Below are 22,244 nucleotides of genomic sequence, written 5' to 3' on the forward strand. Positions count from 1 at the left end.
TCACCAGTCTCCTAGCTGGCGGCGCTGGACCAGGTTAGTCAAGGGACTTGCCCATTTTCAGTTTCAGTTTCCTATAAGGTCTCGTGATGTTCGAGAAGGCATCGATTGGACGGGGTGGGTTCGCTATCTGTAAATGGGCGCTCTCCGATCCTAGGAGCATCCCCGAGCTTGGGGCGCGGACCGCCCATCCTGGAACTTTAAGTGAGAACGGACCTTTTGCCCAGAGTCCTTGCTTTCTGAGCCAGACCTAGAGATAGTCACTTGCTTACCATACCTCAACCAGTTAGGAGCCTGAAATCTGCGCTTTCATTTTTTTTAAAGGAAAATCAGAAAGATTAAGTGTGTAGATAGAGGATGAACGGTGCCCGGAAGGACAAGGGTTGTGGTTAATAATTACAACCTGGAATACAGTGTTAGGTTTCCGGATTTGCGGGGCAAGAAAAATAGTCCAGGAACCTCGAGGGCTCCTAAAAACAGCTCAGAGGACTGTTCGGAGTGGAGGGTCTTCTTGCTTCCTTCAGGGAAAGGTGTCTTTTTTGTAAAACTCTGTACCAAGGAATTCTTCTTTGTATCTTCCCGTTTTATTTAGGTGATTTTTCTTTGTTTTGGGGAAACGACATTTTTTGTGAGGAAAACGACCACTGATAGTAAAAGCGGTAACTGCTTTGAATTTGAGAGCTTACAAACCCTTTAGGCGTTTCATTCCCTGCGAATTGCCTTACCAGAATGGTGCTTGGCGCATAGATGTTCTGTAAAACTGGATGAATAAATGATAGTAGCAAAGAGGGAGCGAATACCTTGATAAACTGTAGGCGGTAGGAATTACCTCATTCATTATTGTGGATAGGGAGAGCACAGGTCAAAAGAGCAGGATTCAAACTCTGACCTGATACCATCGACCGTCATGCTTCTGACATTTCAGAGATAAAGGGCACGGGAGTTTTAGTGAGAATTTAAATTGCACCCAGCTAAAGAAGTTAAAACTACTGATTATAAGAGCGTGAGGATATTAGACAGATTCATTAAGAAAAACTACACTCTGAAATACCATTTAAAAAGGTGCTGCCAGCCCAAGACTGCGAGTTCTCTGTTCTTCCCTGAGTAAGAACAGTGAGAAGAGGAAGTCAACCATAGGAGTGGGCAGAGGCAGAGATCTGGGAAATCACCATGATTTTCAGTTGAAGGGAGTTGGGCTGTGCTTCCCCACGGAGCACAACAAATATCTTCTGGATTTCTTTCACAGATTTTTAGAATTTTAAATAACCCCTATTGTGGAAGCCATGGCTTAACTAGAAAAAGACAAATATTCTCCACAGACCTAATGAAATAAGGCACACAGGACCTCACAACAGTTCCTAACACATAGAGAGTATCTGTAAAATTTAACAAGTGTCCTGTAATTACTGTTATTTACCTAGTTTTTCCACCAGCTTTACCTATAATTCTCTTGAAATACTGAAAAAAGTTCTATGTATAAAGTTAGGAGTAGAGACATTCCTGCCCTTCCACTGGTTTTATAACTCATTTAAGGCTCCTAAAGGCCTGAAATGTTAGTGTTGAATACTTTCTACTGACCTAGGAGTATAGGAAGAGACTGGGCCATTTTTCACCCCTAAATTCCCTAATACATTAAAATGTATCAAAGATAGATTCTGTCCTACTTAGAAACCAGTTTTAAAGGCAATAAAACAATATAGTGAAGACAGAAAAGTATACCTTTAAATTTTATGTATTTAAGGAATTCTTGTATTTTTCTTGGCTTTCCACTGATAACAAGTTTTGAATAGTGAGGGTGAAAAACAGATAAAAACTATTTTTTATCCTGACCAGGCGGTGGATAGAGCGTCGGACTGGGATGCGGAGGACCCAGGTACAAGACCCCGAGGTCGCCAGCTTGAGCGCAGGCTCATCTGGCTTGAACAAAAGCTCACCAGCTTGAGCCCAAGGTCGCTGGCTTGAGCAAGGGGTTACTTGGTCTGCTGAAGGCCCACGGTCAAGGCACATATGAGGAAAGCAATCAATTAACAACTAAAGTGTCGCAACAAAAAACTGATGATTGATGCTTCTCATCTCTCTCCGTTCCTGTCTGTCTGTCCCTATCTATCCCTCTCTCTGACTCTCTCTGTCTCTGTAACAAGAAACAAAGAAACAAAAAAACTATTTAAAAAAAAAAAACAAAAGCACTATTTGCCCAGTAGGTCAATCTTCTGGAAATCTCCAAGAACAACAACTTTTTTTTTTTTTAATATTTTTTAGGTCCACTAGTGGCATTTATTTTTTTAATTTTTATGGAATTTATTGGAGTAATATCGATTAATAAAATTATATAGATTTCAGATATATGATATTGATTACCAGCAGTTATGAAGGAATATTGCTAAAAGAACCATGGTTTAAGCCCTGGCGGGTTGGCTCAGTGGTAGAGCGTCGGCCTGGCGTGCAGAAATCCCAGGTTCTATTCCCGGCCAGGGCACACAGGAGAAGCGCCCATCTGCTTCTCCACCCCTCCCCCTCTCCTTCCTCTCTGTCTCTCTCTTCCCCTCCCGAGCTGAGGCTCCATTGGAGCAAAGATGGCCCGGGCACTGTGGATGGCTTCTTGGCCTCTGCCCCAGGCGCTAGAGTGTCTCTGGTCATAACAGAGCGACGCCCCCGGAGGGGCAGAGCATCACCCTCTGGTGGGCGTGCCAGGTGGATCCCGGTCGGACGCATGCAGGAGTCTGTCTGACTGTCTCTCCCCGTTTCCAGCTTCAGAAAAATACAAAAAAAAAAAAAGAAAAAAAAAAAAAAAAAGAACCATGGTTTAACATAAATCTGTGTTCTTAGCCCTCAAAGTTTTCAGAAATGATAAAAAGAATTTTCACCTGAAAGTTCTTTAAATAATTCTGCTCAGTTGGTTAAGAGTGTTATCCCACTGCGCAGAGGTTGCTGGTTCTACCCCCAATCAAAGTACATACAAGAACAGATTGATGTTTCTCTCTTTCTCTCTCTCTCTTTCTCTCCCCTTCTCTTTCTCCCTCTCTCAACAAGTTAAAAACATTTAAAGCTACTGTCTAAAAAAATAATAATTCTTAAAGGTAAATTTAAGATTACCAGTTTGAAATAAATTGCTTTTAAATTTGTATATGATCTTATATATTTATTTATTGCCATTCAGAGGCCTTACATTTTTATGTAGGTAAATTTATTGGTCATCTTTCATGGCTTATGGATTTGGGGTCATGATTGGAAGGGCCTCCTTTAAAAAAGAACCTCATATTTTTTTTAAAAAACCCACACTTGCCTGACCTGTGGTGGCACAGTGGGTAAAGCCTTCAACTTGGAATACTGAGGTCGTGGGTTTGAAACCCTGGGCTTGCTCAGTCAAGGCATATGTGGGAAGTAACTACTACAAGTTGATGCTTCCTATTCCTCCCCACTTCCTTTCTCTCTCTCTCTCTCTAAAAATCAATAAGTAAAATCATTTAAAAAAATTAAAATTCACACTTATTTTCTTTGAGTATTGTGGGGAAGCTGGTCTCCCCAGAATTGGTAAACAGCTTGCACAAGATGGAGTCAGTGTGGACAGGTCCACTACATCAGATCTGGCCATCCATGACTAAGGGAAACAGGCAGGGACAGTACGCATACACGCCCATCTTATGTGACCTTCACTTATGTTAGCCTCTCTGTAATTATGGCTTGGTGCCACTTTTGTGTGATTTTACTATAAAACGCCTGTGTACTGCATCAGGCTGCTACTGTTTTTGCTGCCACCATATTGCCGTTGTTGCTGCCGCTGTCCAATAAAGCATGCCCTATCTGCCTTTCCGTTCTCGGCCCCTTGCAGCCTTCTGCCCCTTACCTCCAAACTTGAACCTGATAAGTATTTTTTAGGTTTAATTTTTTTTTATATTTAAATCTTGCCTAACAGGCGGTGGCATAGTGGATAGAGCGTTGAACTGGGATGCGGAGGACCCAGGTTCGAGACCCCGAGGTCACCAGCTTGAGCGCGGGCTCATCTGGCTTGAGCAAAGATCACCAGCTTGGACCCAAGGTCGCTCGCTGGCTTGAGCAAGGGATTACTCAGTCTGCTGTAGCCCCACGGTCAAGGCACATATGAGAAAGCAATCAATGGACAACTAAGATGTCACAACGAAAAACTGATGATTGATGCTTCTCATCTCTCTCCATTACTGTCTGTCTGTCCCTCTCTCTGACTCTCTCTCTGTCTCTGTAAAAAAATAAATAAATCTTTGCTCCATAAGAATTTACTTTGGCATAAATATGTCTTCAGGATAAAAGTTTCACCTTTTAGCCTGACCAGGCGGTGGCACAGTGAATAGAACGTCGGACTGGAATGTGGAGGACCCAGGTTCGAGACCCCGAGGTCGCCAGCTTGAGCGCGGGCTCATCTGGCTTGAGCAAAAAAAAAAAAGCTCACCAGCTTGGACCCAACGTCGCTTGCTGGCTTGAGCAAGGGGTTACTCGGTCTGCTGTAGCCCCGTGGTCAAGGCACATATGAGAAAGCAATCAATGAACAACTAAGGTGCCACAACGAAAAACTGATGATTGATGCTTCTCATCCCTCTCCGTTCCTGTCTGTCTGTCCCTAGCTAACCCTCTCTCTGTCCCTGTAAAAAAAGTTTCACTTTTTAGACAAATCTATATGTCTTTTATGATTTCTGACTTAAGTATCATGAGGTTTGTTTTCTCAGAATGGCATTTATTGGGGGCACTGTGGAGAATGTGCTGGAGTAGGACACAGCCAGGTGTCCAGAAAGCAGCCCCACCTGAAGAAGCCTTTGAGGGGAAAGAGGGTTACTTTTCTTTTCAGTTCAACTCAATTAATATTCACTGAGATACTGTGTTAATTGTTAGAGGCACAAAGTTGAGGAAGACACTTCTCTGTTCTCAGGTGGGGGTGACAAACACAGAAAGAATTGCAACTCAATGTGTAAGTATGAGAAAGAAGTGTAAGGACCAATGAATGTACATTAGAAGGGCACCTCATGCAGCCTAGAAGGGAAGGGTTATCTGGGAAGGCTTCCTGGAGGAGGTAAAGCCTGAATTTCCCACTCAGAATGTTTAGATTATTAGAGTAAGGCAGTTTAATTAACTACATTCCAATTAAAATAACGCTTCCTTCACAAACTTATTTTTCTTGTGTGACACAATGAATAGCATTATCTGCTAAGATACACATGTTTAATGTCACTGAAAAGAAAGAACTGGGACAGGCAGCAGCTTTAATCAACAATTGACTAAAACTCCCAGCCCCTGGGTGAGAGGTCCCAAGTGAAATTTCTTTTTTTTTTTTTTTTTAAGGAATTTCCTAACAATCTCTTTTTTAATGTTTATTTTATTCACTTTAGAGAGATAGGAAAGGGGAGAAAGAGAGACAGGAACATCCAGCTGTTTCTGTACGTGCCTTGACCAGGGATCAAACCGGTAACTTTTGCTCTTCCAGACGATGCTCCAACCAACCGAGCAATCTGGCAAGGGCCCAGGTGAAGTTTCAAACAGCCAAAGGAAGGATGTCATCTTGAAAACTAAACCCCATATGACCTGCTTGGTACTGGCTGGTACAAGGGGTCAGTCCCTTCAGAAAGAAAATCTGCTCCTCCGTCAGATGTGGTCTCTATAAAAACCTAATTACTCACTTCTGGAACACTGAAATTCACCATTTGGCCCTTTTGTTAATAATAACTAAAGTGAACTTTTAGGAAATTCATGAGAGAAGCAGCTGAATAACATAACTAAACTCCTGAACCCAATTCAGATAATTAAAAAGTTTTTCAGTAACTGTCAAGCTACTTAAAATTTTCCCCCATCCATACAATTCTGACCTACAGCAAAACTTTTGAAACAAATATTTTTATTTAGAGGCATCAAGAATCATAGTCCTATAACCAGGAAAATAGACCCCTACCTTGCCTTTCTGATGGAAAAAAATTAGCTTTGTTTTTATTTTTATTCAGAATTCTACAGTCATGTGGGGTTCAGCTGAACACAGGATGTGGGCACAGAACCAGGATCCCTTGGGGCTTAGTTGTTGCTGACCTGTCGTACTAATGTGCTTGTTTTGTTATTGTTTTCTTCTCTTTTTATTCCTCAGCTTCTGAACCAGTTTTTTTATTAGAACAGCCAAGAAGATGCAAGATTGTTTGTGTAACTCATGGAAATGTGTTTTTACCTTTAAGATCTAATTTCCGTATTTACAGGGTTCTCTCATCACTCAGAGCTGGGTAGCAGACTTAAGCTCATGGGACACAGGAAGGGCAAGCACCGCCAGGTGAACTGCAGGGATCCCATGTGCACTACCCTGAAGCGCTTGGTTGCTAGGTAATCTCCCCAGGATTCACCTATGTGCCTATCCAGTTTTGCTAGAGCAGAATTAGGGATTGAAGGGAACATAACCACACAAAGTTCCTACTGTAGCTGTGGAAAATAGGGATCTTCTTTTTAAAGGTCTACTCCCAATAAACTGTAATCAAACCTTGACTGATGAAAGATGCAGTTTATTTCTTTTGCCCTTTTAAGAGTTTTCTTTATTGTAAGATTATGTTCTCATGTTTCTATCAAGATGCCATTGTTGGGGGAGTCTGGCCCTTTAACAGGAAAATAGGGGAGGGGCTGGGACCCTTAAAGCCAGAGGCAGCAAGACAGCACTGGGCCAGGCTTCCATGGCTAAAGTAAGCAGAAAGGACAGCAGCCGTCAGGTGGTAAGTGTCAGCAACAAGGCCGCTGTGAGGCCCCCTCACTATGCACAGATGGAGGCTGGTGGTGTCTGTGTGGTAGTGCTTCTCCACTCCTGAACCTATGTCCTTTCTTCTGTCCTTCTGCAGGACAGCTGTCTAGACTTGGGCTGATAAGGTCAGAGGGTCGGGGTTCATGGCAGTCTGAGAGCCAAGAGTCCTGCTTCTTGAGATCCTGGGCCAAGAGTTCCCTGAAAGCCTTGTCAGGGGATGACCATGTTTTAGGCTGCCATGCCTTACTGAGGAGGAGGGTGCCTCTGGTTCTCTTCCCTGTCCTAGGTTTACCTCCCAGAGGCTGACAGTGCTCTCTCACCAGAGGACGCAGCCGTGGAGGAAGTCCGCCAGCTTGCAAAGATGAAATGTCTTGAAGGTACCCCCAAGTGGGCCATAGTATCTGGATAAAAAGCATGGATATGGGTTTGTGTGTCCAGAATTGTTGGGAGTGATTCCAAACTCTTCCACTTGTTAGCTATATCATGCTGGGTGACTGAAATCATTTTTCTAGGCCCCCTTTTCTCACTTTCATTGTGAAATGATCAATAACAGGCCTGTATGATACGTAGTTATAAGAGTTAAATGAACACATACATGTAAAGTATCTGGCATACAATAGGGCTAAATTGCAGCGAGTTAGGATAGCTGGAACTTGGTTCATTAAAGAGGCACAGAAAGGGCTGTTAGGTAGAGGAGAGCAGGTGGAGGAGCCTGAAGCAATTGAAAAGGGGATGGAGAAAGTGAAGGTGTCTGGCCCCTGCCAGGTTCTGTTTGTTCTAGTGGAGGACAGGTAGGGCCTTCTGGAGCAGCGAACTGAACCCTTAGAGCAGGAGGCATTGTTTGAAGGTGGTGCTGGAGACAGCTAATGATAGAGTACTACTGAGAAGCAGCCTCTCTAGATGAGACTTCTCACACCTGAGCTTCTGTTTACTTCTTCAGGCCATCACTTACACCAAGGCCCAGGCAAGTCCTGTGGACCCTTTGCTCCTGAGGAGGAGCTGATGTCTGCATCCCAATTGGAGGAGGAAGAAGAAAATGAGGAGGAAGAGGAGAATCTAGACCCGGACCTGGAGGAGGAAGTAAATGAAGAGGAGGACGATCTTGGGGATCCAGCTGGCCTCAGTGCTGTCCGTAACAGCCAGGTACCTTGAGGGTCAGTTGTCCTAAACTGTCTGCAGCTCACAGACTGTGGTTAAATATCCCTCTCCTCTTCTCTAGGCAAATACTTTTTTTATTTCAGGCTTGAACCTGAGTAGGGACTCTTTTCTTCTTCCCTCTTTCCTCCTGTCATCCACTTAGTTTCTGATGCTGTCTTCACCTTAAAAACCAGGTCCTGGCCCTGGCCGGTTTGCTCAGTGGTAGAGCATCAGCCCAGCATGTGGATGTGCCAGGTTTGATTCCCGATCAGAGCACACAGGAAAAGTGCCCATCTGCTTCTCCACCCCTCCCCTTTTCCCTTCTCTCTATCTCTCTATTCCTCTCCTGCAGCCATGGCTCAGTTAGAGCAAGTAGGGCAACTTGCTCCAGGTGCTGAGGATGGCTCCATGGCCTCCCCTCTAGAGCTAAACATAGCTCAGTTCCTGAGAAATGGAGCAACAGCCCCAGATGGGCAGAGCATCACCCCATAGAGGGCTTGCCAGGTGGATCCAGTTAGGGCACATGTGGGAGTCTGTCTCTCTGCCTCTCCACTTCACTTAAGGAAAAAAAAAAAAGGTCCTGTCGGGGCTGTGTGTCACCTATAAGTGCTGGTCCTGCTCCTGGTGCTGAAGGTGCGTGATCTTTCTGGGCCCATGTCTCAGCAGTTCATTCCTGATACGTATTCCTTTGGATGCCCACAGCCAGTGGAGAGAGACAAGGATTCCCATGTAGAATGAAGTGAGAAGTGACTCAGACTCTCCTTCAATCTACTCCTGAGATCAGTCTTGCTTCCCCTCAGGGAGGGAGAGGGGCCTTGGCCTAGTTGACTTGATTGTGAGGGAGGGTCAGGTTACCACTGTCCTGGGTATTGGAAATGGTTGGCCTTGCTGTCCCCCTCTCCCTACCTGCCATGGACACAGATGAATTTAGAGGACACCACAGAGGTTCATATGAGCCTGACTGCTCTTCCCTTCTGTTCCAGAGAGATCTTCTTAGCTCTCCTGGAATCAAGGCATCTGGTGTGCTGGGGATGTCACCTGCCTCCTTACGCTTTCAATGGCAGGTGAGTCACTCCAGTCTCCACAGTGTGAGGAAGTGACTAGGTGCTGCAAAGCATGCCGAGTGTCTCTTATTTCCGTCTTGTTCGGTCGTCTGCTCTTGACCTTGCTCTGGAGAAGCTCCCAAAGTGAGGTGTAGGCATGGGAAGTGGGAGATGCCGGCATGTAGGGAAGGTTGGTAAATGACAGAGGTGGTACTGGGATGACTGGCATTCATATGAAAAAGGACAAACTAGATCCCTCGTTCTACGTCCCAGCATTTCAGCAGATAAGCAGCACTGAGCTTAGGGCTAGAAAGAGCGCTTACCCTTCAATTAACTGCATAGTGAGAACCTGGTTTGGGTGGAAGAATTGCAGGATATACTGCAGGAGGAAAGGAAATTGCACTCCTGAGGAGGGCTTCAGGTGAGTCTGAAAAGAAACAGCTAAGCATTGCCCATGTGGCTGAAGGCACAAAGGCCTGAGAGAAGACTACGACAGAGAGACAGCAGGAAAAGCACATTGTCAGGGACTGAAGAGCTGCTCCTTAGGAAGTGACAAACCCTTTCGGAAACAAGAACGGGATCCACCATCTGGTGACCGTACAGCTGGCTTGACTGTCCCCTGAGACAACAAAATATTTGGTGAGGTTCTTGAGGGAAAAGGCAGGCGAGAATGGAGAGGCAGGGAAGGCACTCAGCAGCAAGAGCAGCATCTGTTGGTGTAGATAGTCTTCTCCCAAACCTCTTAATTCCTCTTAGACCCTGGACTACTTGTCGCCAGTCCCTTTCCGGCCCGCCCTTCCCTGCACCAGCTCTCCAGTGCGGCACTTTGGACCTCAGCTGCTCTCACCAGACCCGTCTCTCTTCTGCAGCCCACCGGCCTCATGGCCCCTTAGGTTCAGGTACTGGTTCAGAGTGCCAAGCAACCCAGTGTCCACACAGCCTGAGCTCCTCTCCAGAGGTCTCAGGAAGTAGTGACTGAGGAGGGGTGGGGCCTCTCTACCAGCTGCCACAGATAAATACTTACAGAATCTTAATAAGGAAAGCGTGAGGTAGAGCCCAGCCCCTTCTGCCTCAAAGATGAGCAAAGGTAACCCTTACTTGAGGATTACTTGGCATAGCAGAACTCAGATTAGGACTCAGAACTCCCAACAACTGGGCTAAATGGTTCTCTACTGTGTCAAGATTTCCTGCAGCCAAATCGCAGAAAAGTACATTTTGGAGGGGAACGCGAGCCCTGTTGAGCTAGGATTGTGATGTTTTCTGTGGCCGACTTTGAGGAGGCACATAAACAGTTTCCTTCTGTGCAGCTGGGGTCACCAGAAGCTAAATGAGTGGAGGGGGTAGGGAGCTGAGACTTTGCTTTCAGCCAGCCCGAGTTTCTTTCTAAGTCTTCCCAGTCACCTGACCCAGCTGCACCCTCAGCACCAACGGATCTTGCAGCTGCAGCAGCATAGTCGGACATCAAGGTAAAACCTGAACCAGCAGTAGGGTGAGGGCACCTCACCGACATGCTGGGTCTTTCCCCCAAAGCCCCTGCACAGTTAGGACTCCGACAGCACTGCCCACCTCTGCACTCTCTCCTGTCCTTCCCAGACCTCTCCACTCCCTACTCAGGAAGTTCACTGTGGCAGGGTGGGTGGGCCTAAAGGGATACTGCTGGCTTCAAGTCCCCCAGCCAAGAAGCCTTGGTCTCAGCAACCAGACCCCTATGCTAACCTCATGACCCGAAAAGAGAAGGACTGGGTGATAAAAGTGCAGATGGTCCAGCTGCAGAGTGAGAACCCCTGCCTGGATGACTACTACTACCAGGTGAGCCGTGTGTGCTCTTCCCAGACTCTGACCTTGGGGTCAAAAGGGCCCGGACTCTGTGGGCCGGATCAGATCCTCCCTTCAGCTTGTAGGGGCCATATTTCTAAAGTTGACATTCCAACCTCATTCACCCCTCTAGTCTCCTACTTCTCAGCCAAATGGGGTCATTTATAATTCCCCAAACACACTGAGGTTTTGTTTCCATCCTTTGCCAAGAATTTCCTCTGTTCAGCCTAGGAATATGGACTTTTCCACCTTTGTATACTTTTGTGAGGCTTTAGAAATGTCTTGTTATAAATATTCATTTACATACCTTTTACTTTTTGATTGAAAACCCAGGGATCTTAGAAAGAGACGGATTCGATTGGTTGAATTGAACAAATGATGGCAGACATTTCCATTCATTTCTTCCTGCTTCCTATCTCCCCTTCCTTTACAGGGACGATCTTTGTGTGTGGGTTTTTGATTGTCCAAGCTTTGTTTCACTTACTCCTCAACCTCCATGAGCCCCCTACCAAGGTTCCCGCCTTTATGTTCTTCCTGTTTAATTTTGTTTGTTTGTTTGCTTCCAGCCTGCTTCAAAACTCCTCTGTCAGAATCACTGAAAATGAATACTTTTATACCCTGGCCTTCTTTGGTACTGCTCCTAAAGAAAGGAGCTTTGCTCAAATCCTTGTTCGGCTCAGAGTCAATGGCTTTATTTTACCTTGGGATTTTACAGATTTCTTTTCTTTTTTTATTGATTTTAGAGGAGAAAAATCAATTTGTTCCATTTATTTATGCACTTGTTGGTTGATTATTTTCTTATATATATTTTTTATATTAAAGAAATCTGTGCCCAGACCTGGGATTGAACCCACAATTCCGGCATATTGGGATGATGCTCTAAGCAACTGAGCTACCTGGCCAGGGCACAGATTTCTTTTAAGAAAATATTAGAGCTGCTGAGAAAATCCTCAAATATCAAACCGGCCTAGAGGCCAAGTGACAATAGCACTATCTCTGTACTCCACACTACTGATGGTCTTCATGCCATCAGATAGTCTGACTTTGGAAAGCACAGGTAGAATCACAAAATCAAAACGAGGAGGTGAAGGATATGAGGTGTGCAGTGTACAACTTGGGAACAAGGAATTCAGGAAGGTTGTAGATGCTGGGACAGGTTTGCTTCCTGGCTTTCCACTTTTCTCTCTGCCTTTCTATCAGACTTGGTAGTGGACCCTAGCTTTGAAGTCCTTAGTATGGGGGTCCCAGGACAGGTAGCATGAGGTACAGTATGTTTAAGATATTTTAAAATGATTGCCAATGGGGCCTAAGAGGCCAGGAACATTTCTGGAATGGGTGTGTTGAGAAGTTGCACTTGAGAACTTTAATTGTAAATTCAGAAGATGAGAATACAATTTTTACATCTCATGGACTCAGAAATATTATCAGAAACTAGAGAAGAAGGAGGCAGATGAAGAGCTGCTTGGACGAAGGAGCAAAACTGAGTCCCTCAAGCTAGTAACGCCTTACATTCAGAAGGCAGAGACTTATGAGTCAGGTAGGACCTCGGCTGACCTGCTGGGTTGGGCTGTCTATCTGGGTGGTCAGAGGGTGGAAAGGGGAGGGACATACGCCTGTCCTGACTCCTCTCATGCAGTGGTTCGAATCGAGGGTTCCCTGGGCCAAGTAGCCGTGTCCACGTGTTTTAGCCCTCGCAGAGCTATTGATGCTGTGCCCCATGGATCTCCAGAGCTGGTAGGAGCATTATCTTCCCAGAACCTTTTTTCTCCTCTCTGTTTTGGAGAAAGGTCTTGAGCACCCTCATGCTTGAGTTCAGATTGTGACCTAAGAGGGAGGAAGAAGTGTGGTCAGAAAGTGGAAAGGCTCGGTTTAGTCTTTCCAGCTCAGATTCTCTGGAGGCCGGGCTGCTGTTGTGGGGTTGGGGGTGATGGCTGGGACTTTCTTCTAGGAGACGGGAGCTGCAAGCAGTCAGAGGCTTCGGATGTTGTCCTGGATTGAGAAGGTGAGATCAGCTCCTTAAGAGATGAGTTCCTAACTTATCCTTGAAAGTGGAATGTTGCTCAAATTGACCTCTTCTTCCTCTTTTCCTGTCAAATCCCCAGATGTTTCTTCAGTTACTAGAGATAGAGGAGGGTCAGAAGAATGGGCCTCCACAGCCCTGTTACTCTGAGCAGCAGAGGAACCAGGTCGAGAAGCTCTTCCAGGTCTTAAAGACCCAGGAGTGGAATAACCTGGAGTAAGTGCGGGAGGGTCACGCCCAGCCCAAGAGGGGGAGGATTGGCAAAGACGTTGGCTTTGCTTCAGCCCCTCCTTTCCGGCATGTTGCCCTCTCCTCTGCACTGCCCTGAAAATATTCTCTCTCACTCCCAGGGAGGCAGCAGATGGCTTCCTGCAGGTGCTCTCTGTGAGGAAGGGGAAAGCCCTAGTGGCCCGGCTGCTCCCCCTCCTGCCCCAGGATCGGGCTGTTAGCCTTCTTCTGGCTATCACCCACCATCTGCCCTTCCTGGTCAAGAGGGATGTAGCTGACCAGGTACCATGGCATTAAGTGGAGAAAAGGATGGTTTCATGGATGGGTTAGGGATCTTTTCTCCTCCTCCAGTTCCCACCCCCAGAGATGCCAGAGAAGGTGCTGGGCAGTGAGGGGTGTCGACCCTGCCACCCTCAGGTGAGCGAGTTACAGGATAAACTATAGGAACAGCTGATCATCTTTGGGTATAATGAACAAAAGAAAACACACAGGCCTTGGCTGCACAGGTGAGATTGTGCGCTGTAAAGGGTGAGAAAATATGGACTGGCTGCACAGGTGAGATTGTGCGCTGTAAAGGGTGAGAAAATATGGACTCCCTGACAAGTGTTGAGGCTTGTGTTGACTTTCCTAGGGAAGGCATCCTAGAACAAGTACGTGTTGAAGGACTTGTGTTGGGGACAGGCATTAGTGGTGATAGGTCTGGTAAATAACCTGATCGAGTAGGTGACAGAGGCAGGTCAGCAAGACAAGGGATCAGAGGCAAGGTAGGAGGAGGTAAAGTTATAGTAGAGTCAGAGAGGCAGGCACTCATTTACCTTCTTGCAGGTCCTACCAGTGTTATTCAAACCTCTGGGCAAATACATCCGTCACTTGACCTTCCAAGAACTCCTCCAAGGACTTCAGGGATTAATGCTTCTCCCATCTGGCTCCTCAGAGCGACCAGTCACTGTGGTGCTTCAGAATCGGGTAACATATCTGGGAGCCTTTTCTCTTTGCATAGATGGCCTCCAGGTGGTATCACTGGCAAGGAAGAAATGAGGGACTGTTCTCATCTCCCCAGTCTTCTCATCTCTGCAGCTTATCTTCTGCAGTACTTATCAACTTCCCGTGAGCACTAGGATCACCTTGAGAGCTTATCTGAACACCAGTTCTCGGGCCCACTGTCAGAGAGTCTCCTTTAGTAGACCGAGGTGAGGCCCACACATCTGCTTTTGTAACAAGCTCTCTGACGACGGTGCTGGTGTGGACCTCTAGAGCAGAGATCACCAAAGTTGGTTTTTGTTTCCCTTCTGGAAAAAAAAAAACTCTGAACCACATCACCCATATGTGTGTTTATAAGTCATTAATATGTAACACTATACTAATATTAGGTACATAAGAAATACAAAGCAGAACATTTTAAAAGATGAGACTTGAGACATAAAGTTCTGATCTCTTCTAATATGCCAGAGAATTGCCTTATGAACCCCTCTCCGAAGATCTTTGCCTACAGCTGTGCTTCTTAAAGTGGGATCCACAGACTACTTGTGTCGAATTCCTGGGTCATTTCCTGATCTACAGACTCTGACTCCTAGGGGCAGAACCCATGAGTGTGCATTTAGTCAGCTCCTCAAAGAACCTTTTGAGAAGTTCAGAGCAGTGATTCCCTTTGAAAGGTCTAAAAGTTCTTTGGCCAGCCAGTGTAATATCTGAGTTAAATGGGTACTGGGTTCCATCTGTACATGTAGAATTGCCCTTTTAGTTGGGACAACAGCCAGGGAAGCACCAAATGCCTGAGGTGAACTCATTTTTCCCTGGACACTTGATCATTTGCAGTTTGGAATATCTTTGCTCTATGCCCTGCTGAGCCATGGAGAGCAGCTGGTATCCCTGGATCCATCCCTAGAGGAATCCAATAGTGACCATATAGCTTGGTAAGATCATAATGGCCTATAAATACTTCAGTACCTCTGGGATGTGTTGACTGGGCCAGATGAGATATTTCCTGAATGGTGTATTCAGGCATCAGGGAGGAAGCTGGTCAAAAGGACTACTAGCAGAGCTGTTGCTGCTCTGCCTCCCAGGCCCCTGCCTTAGTCCCCTAGAACGTTATTTTCCATGGGAGGCAGTGTATATAGTAATTAAGGGGACACGCTTTAGTGTCACACAGATCTAGGTTTGAATAATGCCTCTGTCACTTATTAGCACTATAACTTTTGAGCATGTTATTTACCTTCTCTTAGCCTGTTTCCTCATTTATAAACTAGGGATCTAGGAATGACAGTACTACCTACTTGGAGTTCTTAAAATTAGGAGAGAAGATGTGTAAAGCACTGAACAGTGCTCTGGCATATACCAAATGTGCATATTTTCTCTTAATTGCTACATGCACAGAGGGTGATAGTGGTGGAAAAGGATAAAGACGTTGGCCTTGAGTGTGTTTCCTGCATAAATACAAATGCTCTGGTGTATTTCCTCCTTGGCCTTCCAGGACAGACATAGTGATTTGGATCGCCTGGGAGATAGCTCAGTTGCCTACAGCCTCTCTGGCAGAACCCCTAGCCTTCCCCAGCAACCTTCTTCCCATGTTCTGTCGCCATGTGGACAAACAGTTGGTACAGCAGCTAGAAGCTATGATGCAGCAAGCTACGGCAGAAACAAGGTTATACTTTTGTTAGACATAACAAGGCCTTATCCCTTCTTCAAGCCTAACCTAGTTTCTGTCACTTACTTTTCTATTTCTTTTAAACCAAGAGCATGTAGAATAGTTTGCTTTTAGAAGTAGTTCCAGAAATTCTGGCATATACTGAGTAACCAGTTTACCTCAAGTTAGGGCCCTATGGCCTGTTTCTTCAAACAAACCATTTGATTCCTAGGTGCTTTGGTCATTTACCATGTTAAGCTATTTAAGGACAAGACTTAATTTGAGAAACTGAATTGTTCATTCAAGAAACACTTGAGGGACAACTATTCCAAAATATAAATATGAACAACATGGAGGTCATCTCTGTCCTCAGAATTTATGATCAGGTGGAAAGAGATAGTAATTAAACCACATTAATACTTTAGAAAATGGAATTGTTTGCAGTTAACACCTGTTTTCTTTGTAGGCTTGCCTGAATCTACTGACCTCATTGTTCTGGAATCTGTATATGTGGGAAAAGTTTAACCATCAGACACTAGCTATATGGGCTATGTCTACAGGGATCCAAGAGTCTGAAGACATTTCTTATGCCTTGATATACTGGAGGACCCTTCCCAAAACATTTTCTTATGCTTTCTTCAAAAACCTGAATAATATGCCTAAAAAGGCAGAATATAGTAAGGTATAATTAAAGAGATAATATAATTATGTGTTGAAACTTGTTTGTAAGTTAGGAGGTATAATAAAAGCCATTTGCTTAAGTGTGAATGCTCTAAGAATGTTGTTAATATAAGGGATAAGGCCTTGTTATGTCTAACAAAAGTATGACCTTGGGAATTGCTTCAATGTTGCCATTTTTTATAAACATAAGCCTAAACTGAGTTAAGAGAGTTGAATATAAATATCTCTTTCAGTATATGAAATGTTTGGTTTAACTACAATAGATCAGGGATCAGGAACCTATGGCTCAAGAGCCAGATGTGGCTCTTTTGATGGCTGCATCTGGCTCACAGAGAAATCTTTAATAAAAAAAAAATAACGTTAAAAATAAACATTCTGGCCTGACCTGTGGTGGCGCAGTGGATAAAGCGTCGACCTGGAAATGCTGAGGTCGCCGGTTCGAAACCCTGGGCTTGCCTGGTCAAGGCACATATGGGAGTTGATGCTTCCAGCTCCTCCCCCCCTTCTCTCTCTCTGTCTCTCCTCTCTTTCTCTCTCTTTGTCTCTCCCTCTCCTCTCTAAAATGAATAAATAAAAATTAAAAAAAAAAAAAAAAGAAATCCTGAGGTTGTTGGCATGAGCACCAGCTCATTGGCTTGAACGTGGGATCATGGACATGACCCCACGGTCGCTGCTGGCTTGAGCCCAAAGGTGCTGGCTTGACAAGGGGTCATTCATTAAAAAAAAAAAAAAAAAAGTAAAGGACTTATATAATGAAAACTATAAACCATTGTTAAGGGAAATCGAAAAAGATATAATGAGATGGAAGAATATACCTTGTTCTTGGTTAGGAAGAATAAATAGAATCAAGATGGCCATATTACCCAAAGCAATATACAAATTTAATGCAATTCCCATCAAAATTCCAATGACATTTTTTAAAGAAATGGAGCAACCTAACAGACTGAACTGTGGTTGGGTTGCATTTTTCAGGGATTTGGCATGGTGAGGGGGCCAACTTGGACTTGGGGAACATGTTAAGGACACTACTCATTTATAGATTCTTGCTGTATTGGCCAAGAGTTTGCTTAAAGGCTTTTAATCACTGTAAAAAAAATAGAGGACTAGATGAAGAAGATGGGGCACATATACACCATGGTATATTATTCAGCTAGGAGAAATGGTGACATTGGATCACTTATAGCGGAATGGTGGAGTCTTGGTAGCATTGTGCGGAGTGAAATAAGCGAATCAGAAAAAAAACAGGAACTGCAGGATTCCATACATTAGTGGGACATAAAAGCGAGACTGAGAGGCATGAACAGGAGTGTGGTGGCTATGGGGGGTGGGGGGAGGGAAGGAGGGAAAGGGGGAGGGGAGGGGGAGGGGTACAGAGAGAACTGGATGGAGGGTGGCAGAGGACGATCTCTCTTTGGGTGATGGGTATGCAACATAACTAAATGACAAGATAACCTGGAAATGTTTTCTTTGAATGTATGTACCCTGATTTATTGATGTCACCCCATTAAAATAAAAATTTATTTATATATATATAAAAAAAAAAAAAAGAAATGGAGCAAAAAATCATCAGATTTATATGGAACTATAAAAAACCCCGAATAGCCAAAGCAATCCTAAAGAAAAAGAATGAAGCTGGGGGCATTACAATACCTGACTTCAAACTATATTATAGGGCCACGACAATCAAAACAGCATGGTATTGGCAGAAAAATAGACACTCAGACCAATGGAACAGAATAGAAAACCCAGAAATAAAACCACATATATATAGTCAAATAATTTTTGATAAAGGGGCCAACAACACACAATGGAGAAAAGAAAGCCTCTTCAATAAATGGTGCTGGGAAAACTGGAAAGCCACATGCAAAAGAATGAAACTGGACTACAGTCTGTACCCCTGTACAAAAATTAACTCAAAATGGATCAAAGATCTAAACATAAGACCTGCAACAATTAAGTATATAGAAGAAGACATAGGTACTCAACTCATGGACCTGGGTTTTAAAGAGCATTTTATGAATTTGACTCCAATGGCAAGAAAAGTGAAGGCAAAAATTAATGAATGGGACTACATCAGACTAAGAAGTTTTTGCTCAGCAAGAGAAACTGATAACAAAATAAACAGCCAACTAAATGGGAAATGATATTTTCAAACAACAGCTCAGATAAGGGCCTAATATCCAAAATATACAAAGAACTCATAAAACTCAACAACAAACAATCCAATAAAAAAATGGGAAGAGGACATGAACAGACACTTCTCCCAGGAAGAAATACAAATGGCCAACAGATATATGAAAAGATGCTCATCTTCGTTAATTATTAGAGAAATGCAAATCAAAACTGCAATGAGAGGCCCTGGCCGGTTGGCTCAGTGGTAGAGCGTCGGCCTGGCGTGCAGAAGTCCCAGGTTCGATTCCTGGCCAGGGCACACAGGAGAAGTGCCAATCTGCTTCTCCACCCCTCCCCCTCTCCTTCCTCTCTGTCTCTCTCTTCCCCTCCCGCAGCCATTGGAGCAAAGATGGCCCGGGTGCTGGGGATGGCTCCTTGGCCTCTGCCCCAGGCGCTAGAGTGGCTCTGGTTGCAACAGAGAGACGCCCCGGAGGGGCAGAGCATCGCCCCCTGGTGGGCATGCCGGGTGGATCCCGGTCGGGCTCATGTGGGAGTCTGTCTGACTGTCTCTCCCCGTTTCCAGCTTCAGAAAAATACAAAAAAACAAAACAAAACAAAAAAACTGCAATGAGATACCACCTCACTCCTGTTAGATTAGCTATTATTAACAAGACAGGTAATAACAAATGTTGGAGAGGCTGTGGAGAAAAAGGAACCCTCAAACTGTTGGTGGGAATGTAAAGTAGTACAATCATTATGGAAGAAAGTTTGGTGGTTCCTCAAAAAATTGAAAATAGAATTACCTTATGACCCAGCAATCCCTCTACTGGGTATATACCCCCAAAACTCGGAAACATTGATACGTAAAGACACATGCAGCCCCATGTTCATTGCAGCATTGTTCACAGTGGCCAGGACATGGAAACAACCAAAAAGCCCATCAATAGATGACTGGATAAAGAAGATGTGGCACATATACACTATGGAATACTACTCAGCCATAAGAAATGATGACATCGGATCATTTACAGCAAAATGGTGGGATCTTGATAACATACGAAGTGAAATAAGTAAATCAGAAAAAAACCAGGAACTGCATTATTCCATACGTAGGTGGGACTTAAAAGTGAAACTAAGAGACATTGATAAGAGTGTGGTGGTTACGGGGGGGAAGGAGAGGGAAAGGGGGAGAGGGAAGGGCACAAAGAAAACTAGATAGAAGGTGACAGAGGACAATCTGACTTTGGGTGATGGGTATGCAACATAAGTGAACGACAAGATAACCTGGAGTTGTTATCTTTGAATATATGTATCCTGATTTATTGATGTCGCCCCATTAAAAATAAAATTATTAAAAAATAAAAAATAAAAAATAAATAAATAAAATAAATAAACATTCTCATATATTACAATCCATTCATTTCCTACCGCTCATGTTCATGGTTGTGGGTGGTTAGAGCCAATTACAGCTGTCCTCTGGGACAACACAAAATTTTTATTGGATAATGCATAAAGTACACAGGTCGTTGTATGGCTCTCACGGAATTACATTTTAAAATATGTGGCCGCCGGTTCGAAACCCTGGGTTTGCCTGGTCAAGGCACATATGGGAGTTGATGCTTCCAGCTCCTCCCCCACTTCTCTCTCTCTGTCTCTCCTCTCTCTCTCTCTCTCTCCCTCTCCTCTCTAAAAAATGAATAAAAAATAAAATAAATAAAATAAATTTGAAAAAAAAGAACTAAAGAACTTAAAAAAAAAAAAAAAAAAAAAAAAAAAAGGCCCTGGCCGGTTGGCTCAGCGGTAGAGTGTCTGCCTGGCGTGCGGGGGACCCGGGTTCGATTCCCGGCCAGGGCACACAGGAGAAGCGCCCATTTGCTTCCCCACCCCCACCCCCTCCTTCCTCTCTGTCTCTCTCTTCCCCTCCCGCAGCCGAGGCTCCATTGGAGCAAGGATGGCCCAGGCGCTGGGGATGGCTCCTTGGCCTCTGCCCCAGGCGCTGGAGTGGCTCTGGTCGCGGCAGAGCGACGCCCCGGGGGGGGGGGGGCAGAGCATCGCCCCCTGGTGGGCAGAGATTCGCCCGTCGTGGGCATGCCGGGTGGATCCCGGTCGGGCGCATGCGGGAGTCTGTCTGACTGTCTCTCCCCGTTTCCAGCTTAAAAAAAAAAAATGCCTGACCTGTGGTGGCGCAGTGGATAAAGTGTCGACCTGGAAATGCTGAGGTTGCCGGTTCGAAACCCTGGGTTTGCCTGGTCAAGGCACATATGGGAGTTGATGCTTCCAGCTCCTCCCCACCTTCTCTCTCTGTCTCTCTCTCCTCTCTCTCTCCCTCTCTGTCTCTCTCCATTTCTCTCTCCTCTCTAAAATGAATAAATAAATAAAAAAAAAAGATTTATTCTAAAATATGTGGCATTCATGGCTCTCTCAGTCAAAAAAGGTTCCCAACCCCTGAACTAGACAAACAAGGTTATGCATTCATCAGCAAACACTAGAGTGCCTTTATGAACCAGGAACCATTATAGGTGTTAGGGTAATAGTGGTGAGGAAGGAAAAGTCCCTGCTCTTCTGAAACTTACATTCTGTTTGCACAGGGACTAACAGCAAAATGTCAAATGGTTAAAAATACCATGGCGAAAACAAAACTTGGTGATGAGTGACTGGAGTGGAATGGTCCAGGATGGCCTGTCAAAAGAGGTTACATTTAAGCTGAACTGAAAAGTATTTCATGTAGAGGCACTATTGAGCATAAAGCCTCTAAAGTGAGAATGAACTTGGTGTGTTTCAGGAAAAGAAAGTGTGGCTGAAATACACAGCTAAGTGGGGAGAATGATGAGGTTGGAGAGAGGTAGGCAGGGTATAGATTTGTAAGCCATGATTTTTAAAAAATTGGGGTTTTTTTGTTTGTTTTTTGTATTTTTCTGAAGTGAGAATGAGAAGCAGGGAGGCAGAGAGACAGACTCCTAAATGCGCCCAACCAGGATCCACCCAGCATACCCACTAGGGGGCGATGCTCTGCCCATCTGGGGCGTTGCTCTGTTGTTGCAACTAGAGCCATTCTAGTGCCTGAGGCAGAAGCCATGAAGCCATCCTCAGCACTCTGGGGCCAACTTTGCTCCAATGGAGCCTTGGCTGCGAGAGGGGAAGAGAGAGAGAGAGAGAGAGAGAGAGAGAGAGAGAGAGAGAGAGAAAGGAGAGGGGGAAGGGTGGAGAAGCAGATGGGCACTTCTCCTGTGTGCCCTGACTGGGAATTGAACATGGGACTTCTACACACCAGGCTGATGCTCCACCACTGAGCCAGCCAGCCAGGGCCAAAATTTTTGATTTTTTTAAACTGCAATGAGTAAGAATTTTAAACAGGACAGTAACCTGACATTTTATTTTTAGAAGATCACTGACTGCTAAATGTTTAGGGAATAAGGGCAAACGGGAAATGTCCATAGGTACCCCCCCTCCCAACAGCCCAGGCAATAATTTAAGAGTAGTAGTGACAGAAAACAAGAGATTTGGAAAAAGTCTTGGAAGTAAGAGTTGACAGACATTGCTGATGGGCTGGATAAGGGTAGTGGTTAAGAATCAAGGATTACTCCCAGGTAGAGTGAATGGTGGGGGCCCCATACTGAAGTGGGGGGAAATGAGAAAAATGGGTTTGTGAGGGGTTAAAAATATCAAATTTAGACACTTTAAATTTGAGTCCTATTAGAAATCCAAGTAGACGAAGCAAGTAAGTAGTTTACAGCAGTCTGAATTTGCAAAAAATGGGGATAAAGACACAAAAGTGGGAGTTATCAGCATATAGATGTCAGAAGAGATCGCATAAGAAGAAAAGCCATCTGAGGAGTTGCCAGGGAAATAGGTAAAAAA

General features: G+C 44.7%; 1 protein-coding gene across 1 annotated transcript; it reads left to right on the forward strand.

Annotated features, from left to right (window-relative positions):
* The first annotated feature begins 7,073 nt into the window (after positions 1 to 7,073).
* PATL2 (PAT1 homolog 2) lies at positions 7,074 to 15,627 on the forward strand. Its single transcript, XM_066276694.1, has 14 exons — positions 7,074 to 7,104; positions 7,668 to 7,870; positions 8,848 to 8,928; positions 9,664 to 9,806; positions 10,296 to 10,373; positions 10,575 to 10,716; positions 12,139 to 12,259; positions 12,359 to 12,456; positions 12,671 to 12,724; positions 12,825 to 12,958; positions 13,093 to 13,252; positions 13,796 to 13,936; positions 14,786 to 14,883; positions 15,441 to 15,627. The coding sequence occupies exons 1-14, from the start codon at positions 7,089 to 7,091 to the stop codon at positions 15,625 to 15,627; spliced, it is 1,656 nt and encodes a 551-aa protein (XP_066132791.1). The 5' UTR covers positions 7,074 to 7,088.
* Positions 15,628 to 22,244: the final 6,617 nt, after the last annotated feature.

This window comes from Saccopteryx bilineata, chromosome 4, assembly GCF_036850765.1.
Source record: "Saccopteryx bilineata isolate mSacBil1 chromosome 4, mSacBil1_pri_phased_curated, whole genome shotgun sequence".
NCBI lineage: Eukaryota > Metazoa > Chordata > Mammalia > Chiroptera > Emballonuridae > Saccopteryx > Saccopteryx bilineata.